At 27.3% G+C, this 10,000-nt stretch overlaps 1 protein-coding gene across 1 annotated transcript in view; it reads left to right on the top strand.

The window, feature by feature from the left end:
- LOC141346666 (TOX high mobility group box family member 2-like) overlaps positions 1-10,000 on the top strand; it is a 68,328-nt gene that overhangs the window by 43,018 nt on the left and 15,310 nt on the right. Inside the window, exon 3 of the mRNA XM_073851599.1 lies at positions 9,793-9,873. Coding sequence (XP_073707700.1) covers positions 9,793-9,873 — 81 coding nt within the window. The remainder of the gene's footprint in view (positions 1-9,792; positions 9,874-10,000) is intronic.

Below are 10,000 nucleotides of genomic sequence, written 5' to 3'. Positions count from 1 at the left end.
ATTGGATGTATAGATAGTTGGATAGATGGAAGGATGGAGGGATTGGATGGATGGATGGATGGATGGATGGATGGATGGATGGGTGGATGGATGGATGGATGGATGGATGGATGGATGGATGGGTGGATGGATGGATGGATGGATGGATGGATGGATGGATGGATTTGATGGATGGATGGATGGATGGATATTTGGAGGGATGGAAGGATGGAGGGATTGGATGGACTAATAGATGGACGCATTGGATAGATGGATGGATGGATGGATGGATGGATGGTTGAAAGAATAGATGGATAGATGGATTGGATGGATGGATGGATGGATGGATGGATGGATGATAGATATATGGATAGTAAGAGGGATAAAAGGATGAGTAGATTGGATGTATAGATAGTTGGATAGATGGAAGGATGGGGGATTGGATGGATGGATGGATGGAAGGATGGAGGGATTGGATGGATGGATGGATGGATGGATGGATGGATGGATGGATGGATGGATGGATAGATGGATGGATGGATGGAGTAGATAGACGGATGAATTGAATAAATAAATGGATGGAGTAGATGATGATTTTTTTTAATGCAAATGTTTGAACAGAAGGATATATATATAGATTTCTCTATAATCAGTTAATTTGCATTGAGAGATTCTTCAGTATGTGTTGCTGTGCATAGGAACGTGTGTGTTTGTGTCAGTAATGAGCTTTGTATACAGTAAGCTCGTCTGAAGCATGTGTGTGTGTGTGTGTGTGTGTGTGTGTGTGTGTGTGTGTGTGTGTGTGTGTGTGATGGCCGCTGTATTTTTAGCATATCCTCCATAACACACGGCTGCTATTGCATGTCAAATAAGAGCACCTGCCTCGGTGACAGAGTGCGGCACGCTCACCCTCACCGACTGATATTTCTCCCGCTCGCTCGCTCGCCTTTTTTCTTTCTCTGAGAGCTGCTGTGTCCTTTTATTTGCAGTTAATTTTTGCCTCCTTCAGTCTCCCCTCTTCACCATGAATCTTCATTTTGCTGCTGACACCCTTGAATGTGAATTCCTCATTTCCCGGGCTCTTTTTATTTATATCTGTTGCCTGGTGATTCGATCATGCTGAGAATACGAGATTAGCCATCACCCGGCGCCCTTCAATTCCCCCTCAAGGACATCTGCTCTCCGAAATGTTATTGTTTGTGCATTTTAACCCTTCGGCGGCTGGAAGACTCGGCTGTAGGGAACGCTAGGCTGCGTTGCATTTGTTTCTGAGCATAATAAGGCTCGTCCTTGAGCAGTGGCGTCTGTTTGTGTCGTTTTTATTTATCTGGCATAACAAGGTGACTTTTTCTCTCATTCTGGAGAGAGTTGGGATTGTTCCTTCGTGACTCAACTCCGCACACATCTGTTCCGTGTGGCCGGAGCTGATGAGGTCAGGAGGACGCGTGTCCCCGAGGCACGTTTAATTCGCTGATTAGCGCTGGTTATGTCATCTTGCTGAGATCATCACCTGCTACTGACGTTTGGCCCAACTGGACTTGTAGAAAGTTCTTTCAGTGCACGTTTGGTTCTGGTTCAATCCCAAGTGAGGTGCCTACCTAGACAGCATGTGTGTGTTAGGCTGCTCCAAAACCACCAATATGAATGTGCAAGCATTTCAGATTAGTCAATAGATCATTCCTGTGTTATTCATATTTCAGTACGCTGTTAAAAAATGATTTTTCTAAGTTAAATAAAAAATATAGTAGTATGTTTTGTAAGAAAATATGATTTCAGTCTACTTCAAACTTTCACAGTTAATTCTGTGTGTTACTTGCCGTTTTCTTGTATTATTATACTTACTATAATTTACTAACAATTTCTGGGTGAAAATGGATTCAAAGTAAATCCTACACCAATTTTTTATATATATTTCTTTACATTTTACTCATAAGGGAAGAATTATATTTTATTTTATTTTATTTTATTTTATTTTATTTTATTTTATTTATTTTATTTATTTTATTTTATTTTATTTTATTTTATTTTATTTTATTTTATTATTATTTTGTCATTTGCTGTTTCACTGTCTATTGTCATTGTCAATTTCTGAGTGAGAATAAAAAAATTTAAATAGATCATATACTAAAAATCGTTTTTTATATATTTGTATTTTTATTTTATGTTTAGTTTAGTTGCCATTTTATTATATTTATATTTTATTATTATTTATGTGATTTTCTTTATATTTTACTGTGAAGCTTTAGTGCTTATAATCAATGAAAGCTGGGCAATTTATATTTATATATATATATATATATATATATATATATATATATATATATATAATACATAATTCATAACATTTTATTTTAAGTCATTTTATTATTATTTTTTTTTTTATGTGTTATTTGTCATTTTATTGTAATAATTTGTGAGTGAAAATGGTTTTAAAGTAAATCCTACACCATTTTCTTTATGCTTTTCTTTAAATTTTCCTGTGAAGCTTTAGTGCTTATAATCATTGAATTTTTTTAAATAAAATACATTTAATTCTGTCTATTTATTTATTTATTTATCTGTTTTACTAGCATTAAAACTATTCTATATATATTATATTTTTTATCTTTATTTAATGTGTTATTTGTCATTTTATTGTAATAATTAGTGAGTGAACATTTTTTCAAAGTAAATCTATTTTTTCAGTCTTTGTTTTTTACTCTGTTTTATTGTGTGAAGAGAGCAGAGCAGGAGGAGTCGTGCTGCAGAAGAGCTGCTCTGATAGGGCCATTAGTGGATGATTGATAGGCCTCTGCTCCAATAGATGACTGTCATTTCTTTTAGTGATGGCCCTGACCTGTCAGTCATGTGAATGATGAATATGGTAAATGATGTAGAACCGCGTTGGCTGAACAGGCATAATTCCAGCCGCCCTCTCAACCGCAGACAATAAGCCTCATTCCCTAACATTTATTTACTGGTTAGAGAAGCTCCAGAGCTGCAGTCACACCCGGTTCATTAAGGACAAAGCCTGCACTTTTTTAGCTGTACAAACATGTTCTTATGTCTTCGTATAGTTTTTATTTCATTTTATTTTATTATTTTAATAATATTTAGATATTTTAATTTTTCATTTTTTTTCATTATTTTATCTTATTATTTTAGTATTATTTTTAGATTTTTTTTTTTTTTTGCTGTTTTACTTTTGGATTTTATTTTATTTATTAATTTATTATTTGAATAATTTTTTTAATTATTTTTAGATATTTTTATTTTTTACTTTTTAACTTTAGTGCTTTATTTTATTCATTATTTTATTATTATTTATAATTATTTTTATTTTTAGATTTTTTTTTTTTTTTTTTACTTTGGCATTTTTTTTTTATTCATTATTTTATTATTTTAATATTATTTAGAATTATTTTCATTTTTAGATATTTTCAGTTTTGTGCTTTTTTACTTTAGTATTTTATTTTTTCATTATCTTATTATTTTAACATAATTATTTTCATTTTTAGATTTCATTCATTTTGTACTTTTTACTTTAGTGCTTTATTTTATTCATTATTTTAATATTATTTATAATTATTTTTATTTTTCAATATTTTCTTTTTTTAGTTTTTTACTGTACTATTTTATTTTATTCATTATTTTATTATTTTAATATTATTTTGAATTATTTTCATTTTTAGATATTTTCAGTTTTTTACTTTTTTATTTTAGCATTTTATTTTATTCATTATTTTATTATTTTAATATTATTTAGAATTATTTTCATTTTTTTACTTTTTTAATTTAATATTTTATTTTTTCCATTGCTTTAATATTATTTATAATTATTTTAATTTTTTAATATTTTAATTTTTTTTATTTAGTATTTTATTTCATTTGTTTTAATATTATTTTATAAATATTTACATTTGTAAGATATTTTCTTCTGATTTTTTTTTTAATTCTCAGTGAATATATATATATATATATATATATATATATATATATATATATATATATATATATATATAATTACAATTTTATTAAAAGTAGTAGTATGTATGCACTAAAAAAAGGATTTTTTGCACTATGTTTTAAAAGAAAAAAGCATTTCAGTCTTTCTATTTAAAAAAAATCCTATTTAGTTTTATGTTAATTGTAATTTTTTGGGAAATATGGTCGAATTTACTAGCCTTTTTTTGTGTGTGGAAGCATTTGTTTAATTTATACTGAATTTAAATTTATTTGAATTTGAAATTTGAATTTGAATTTGAATTTGAATTTGAACAAACTCTAACTCAAACTCAATTCCAACCAAATGCATTTCAGCAATTCAGTGCGACCTGGATATGTTTTCATGAGATTCAGGCATGTTTTTTGGGCTTCATACATCTTTGTGTATAATGATCTTGTTCTCTTGTTCTCCATTGGGAATGTCAACATGTCGGCCTCATTAATTATGAAGCTTTGCTCTTCCGGATGATCCATGTCATGGTCCAGCACCAGATAACTCATCTTGTGTCTTGTGTTGTTTCTTATCCTAAACACATTGAGCTATTCTCCAGATTCACAGTTTGGTCCTGATTGTGTGTAAAAGGCAGCCTCTCAGCGCTGTATATCTCTCTCTCTCTCTCGTTCAGCGTGTCAGCGGGTCTCGCGAGTTATTGTCTTCCATAATTAAGCGGTTATCAAACAAGAACATTTCATTAAGGTACAATTACAGCTAATTCTGCGGGGGGCGACCGGCGTGTCACGATTAAGACGCCAACACATGCTCCGCGCCCCGGCGCTCCGTTACCTCTAATTCATAGCGACCTGCTCCCTCTCTGACGGCTTCAATTGCTAATGAATCCGCTCACTTTGGAATAATTAGAAATCCTTAGGCATGGTAATTTATTTAAGAGCTGCTGTCGTTAGGGCCACTCATTAGTGGAGGTTAAATTAATTTGAAACCAAAGCTGCTGGGAGCTCCTCGGGAGTTCATTACTACAAAAAGCGACGCCACCTCGTTCAATATTTAACCGGCAAGGTCACAAACTCACGCTCCATCATGGTATTTTTGTTTTGGGTCTGGTATTTTTATTGTAAATGTTTGTTCAAATCAATTTCTCGGTGAAGGTTTAAGCATGCTGATGGATCAACAATTACTGTTACAATTAAAAACATCAACTATAAAAGTACAAGAACTAAAAGAAGCTAGGAAAACATCACAATAAAATAAAATAAAATAACTGAATGAAGTAACAATTTAATAAAGTAAAAATTGTATTTTATATAAAAATTGTAACATTTAAAACATTTTAATTGTATATTTTATTTTATTTTATTTTTTTACATTTTAAATTTTTAAATTTTATATTTTATATATTTTTTTTACTTTTGTTTTTGTCATTTCCTCTTTTATTATAATAATTTGTCAAATTTACTAGCAATTTCTGAGTGAATTGTATTATTTTTTATTTAATTTTTACTTTATTCAGTTTTTTATTTTGTGTCAATTGCTTTTTTAAAGTAATTATTTTTTAAATTCACTAGCAATTCCTAGACTAAAAACTTGTAAATGCACAAGTGCACTTTAATTTCTTGTAAATGCATAAATAAACTAATATAATATAAATAAATTAAATTAAAATAACTGAATAAAAATATTTATTTTATAAATTGTTTTTAATATTTTATTTTTTTATTTAAATTTTATATATATTATATATATATATATATATATATATATATATATATATATATATATATATATTGTAATTTTCTGTTGTATTGTAATAATTTGTAAAAAATGACTAGCAATTTATGAGTGAATCTTTTAAAGTAAATCATACATTAAAACACTTATTTTAATTTTTTTAAAGTAAATCGTATTTTTATTTAACTTTTACTTTTATTTTACTTTGTCATTTGATTTTCTTAAGTAATTCCTAGACTAAAAAAACACTTTTTTTAATTTCTTGTAAATGCATAAATAAAATAAAATAATAAAATAAATAAAAATAAATAACTGAATAACATTTAAAAAAGTAAAAATAGTATTTTATATAAAGTTTTTAAAGTTTTTTATTTTTATTTATTTATTATTTAAATTGGCTGGTTTATTGTAATAATTTGTAGAAAAAAATTACTAGCAATTTATGAATGAATGTTTTAAAGTAAATCGTACATTAAAACACATTTTAATTTTTTTAATTTTATTATTTTTATTTAACTTTTATTTTATTCAGTTTTATTTTATTTTGTGTCATTTGCTGTTTTATTGTAATATTTTTTGAAATTTACTAGCAATTTCCTAAATAATTCCTAGAATAAAAACACTTTTTAAAAATTATTTTATTTATTTTTTATTTTACTAACAAATTCAGTTTGAGAAAATAAAGTAGTGTTACTTTAAGACAGTCAACCAAACCAGCTTTTCAACTAAATCTACTACATCAATGAGGACATTAAACAGTTGTTGCCGTTCATTGGTTTTGTTTGGATTTGAGGCCAGATTGTGTTTGTATTCTCAATCCATCCATGTGTTTGCTTGCTGTGAGTGTTGTCTGAATATGTGCAGCTTTAGAGCTCCAGTCAGAATCTTTCATTAAGGACAGCTTCTGCACTTCTTGATAGATAATCAAATAAGTTCTTCTTTATTTAATTTAGTTTAATTAATTATTTTGTTTACTTTATTACAGTATCATATTATTTTAATATTACAGTATTTTATACTTTTTTTGTACTTCTAGATAAATATACAAATATGTTCTTCTTTATTTTATTTTATTACAGTATCATATTTTAATATTACAGTATTTTATAATTAGTTTGCACAATATACAAATAAGTTCTTCTTTATTTTATTTCATTTATTTTATGTTATTTTAATATTTTTTATTTTATTGTATTCGATTTTATTTTATTACAGTATCATATTTTAATATTATAATATTTTACAATTATTTTCCACTTCTAGATAGTTATACAAATAAGTTCTTCTTAATTCAATTTAATTTAATTATTTTTTATTTTATTTTATTAAAGTATCATATTATTTTAATATTACAGTATTTTATAATTATTTTGTACTTCTAGATAAATATACAAATAAATGATTCTTTATTTTATTTATTTTTTATTTAATTTTATTTAATTTTGTTTTATTACAGTATCATATTATTTTAATGTTACAGTATTTTATAATTATTATGTACTTCTAGATAGGTATACAAATAAGTTCTTGCTTATTTTATTTTATTTATTTTATTATTTTTTATTACAGTAATTTATTTTATTTACTTTATTTTATTTTAATGTTTATTTTATTTTATTACAGTATCATAATATTTTAATATTAAAGTATTTTATAATTATTTTGCACTTCTAGAAAGATATAAAAATATTTTGTTCTTTTTTATTTCATTTACTTTATTTTTCTTTATTACAGTATCATATTATTTTAATATTACAGTATTTTATAATTATTTTGCTCTTCTAGATAGATATACAAATAAGTTATTTATTATTTTATTTTATTTCAATTTTAAAAAATATATATTTCTTGTGTCTTTTATGGTTTTTTTTATTTTATTTTTATTTATTTTTTATATTTATTATGCTACTATCTATCTATCTATCTTTCTGTCTTTCTTTTTTTCTCTCTCTTTTTTAGCATTTTGCCATTATTGCCATGAAAATGTAGCACATTTTCCTCCTTAATTCCCATTATTGTAATGTGAAAAAACATATATTATTTTAATCATATTTAAAGTAGGAGTATCATCAGCTCACAAATTTGAGATTTCCGGCTCTTGTTTTAAGGAAATGTTTCCACTCCACATAATCTCATTGCTATCTCAGAGACAGGGTTGAGATATTCTCATTTATGTTTTTTTCTTCCGTATTCATCTTGTTAAGTCACACTGCTTTTCTCTCTTCAGTTTGTGATTTAACGTTGTCGTCTGGATGTGTCTGGAAGCAGCGTGACGTATGTTGTCACCGTTTTAAAGCGTGTTTCCCCCATCAGCTGAAATCATTCTGATGTCCGTCCCAGTTTCGAAGGGAATTGGCTGCACTTGTTGCCAAAAAAGAAATAGAAACCGTATTTCTGGGCTGGTGAAATGATTGACAAGCAATTACATTAGCCTGCATTGCATTTCATTCACTTTGTTTGCATAGGCTTCAGTAAATTCAGTCTTTCTCCTCCACAGCCCCCAGCCTTTTCTTGCCTTTTCTTTTGTGCTGCTTCTTTGATGTTGGATGTACACTTAGAAATCCATCTGCTTTTCTAATGGACTCCTCAATGTGAACCTAGAAAGAATGAAATATGTTCATTTAATGCCATTATGACAACTGCATTTACATTCACATGCAACATGCAGTACACGCTTAAATATGATTTTCTTAAAATATTTATGCTCGAAACATCTCTCAGTGGGGGTCAGCTGAAACTGAAATAAAATAAAATAAGCTGAAGCATTAAAATGACTAACAAATTAGATAGATATAAACTGAATTAACTAATTAGTATCGTGACAAAGGCACATAATAACATGGCTAGAACTCAAGCTAAAAGGTTCACAGTATGAACCCAAATAGAATGATTTTGTTTTGAACATGATGTTTATTTTTTTTTTATGCTGACAACTGCATTTACAATAATATGCAACATGCACTGTACAAAATTATTTTCTTACTCAGTATCCATGCTTAAAATTTTTTAAACCGTTAAAATGACTAAAACTGAAACTAAAATAGGTATAAATTAAATTGCATATAAAAAAAAAACTGATAGCAATGACACAAGCACATAAAAATTACTGATATGCAATATGCATGCAATATGTTTTTTGGTTTGTTTCTTTTTCTTTTCTTTTCATATTTTTACTTATTTTAGATTTTTAGATTAAAACATACCTAATTTTGATAATTTTTTCAGAAAATTTATATATATATATATTATATATATATATACAGTTTAAAAATTGCATGCATATTGCATATTCATTTTTATGTGCTATTGTCATGCCATGCTGTTAGTTTTGTTTATATTGTTTATTTAAAGTTACCTAAAAATAAAACTGAAATACAAGTTACTTAAATATTTTTTTAAATAATAAAAAAAATAAATATATATATATAGATGTTAAAAACTGCTCAAAATTATATATATATAAAAAATTTAACATAAAAAATTTAAACCGAAAATGAATAAAAACTTTAATAAAACTAAATAATACAAAAAAACACTCATTTGTACTGGAAAATTAGATGAAAAACATTAAGCACATAATGACAAAAACACTGAAAAATTACAAAAGCATATAAAAATATACTAAAAGTTCAAATAAAATTAAATCTGAAAAAAAAGTTTTGAGACCACTGTTGTTATTGTTAGCTAAAACTTAAAAGCTAACACTAGTAAAAAAAAATATTTTTTTGTGAAATAAATAAATAAATGTTGCATTGGCAACCAATTAAAAATAAAACGAAAACGGAAAATTAAAAAAATAATAATTAAAATGCAATTTTATTTATTTATTTTATTATTACATTTCAATTAAATCTGAAAATTAATAAAAACTATAAACAAAAACACTGAGCAAGACTTTTTTTTTGCAGTGCATTTTTTTATTTTTTAACTTTTTTCCTTCTGAGATAGTAAAGACCTGAGAGAGATTAGACTAGATTTTGTGCAGTAAGTTTAGGCTAAACTAGTGTGTGTGTTTTTCAGATGCATGGGGCTGAAAGTTGTTGACATGAGACTGACCAAGTGCAAAGCAAAGGTTAACTGTTCATATTCCAGCGTTGTGCATGTGTCTGTGCGTTTATTAACAGTTGTGTTTGGTCTCCTCACAGGCGTACAAACGGAAAACAGAAGCAGCGAAGAAGGAGTACCTGAAGGCCCTGGCAGCGTACCGAGCCAGCCTGGTTTCCAAGGTAACGGGTTCACGTCTGTGATGTCTGTGGGTCAGCGCTGATGTTGGGGGGTAAACATTAGACTAAAGATTCAGCACAGTCTCATGGGAAGAGACGTTTCTCTATGTGTGCTTTAAAAGGATAGATC

The sequence above is a fragment of the Garra rufa genome, chromosome 12, assembly GCF_049309525.1.
Source record: "Garra rufa chromosome 12, GarRuf1.0, whole genome shotgun sequence".
Taxonomy (NCBI): Eukaryota; Metazoa; Chordata; class Actinopteri; order Cypriniformes; family Cyprinidae; genus Garra; species Garra rufa.
Note: the sequence above shows the minus strand (reverse complement) of the source record. Positions and strands in the feature narration are given on the sequence as shown.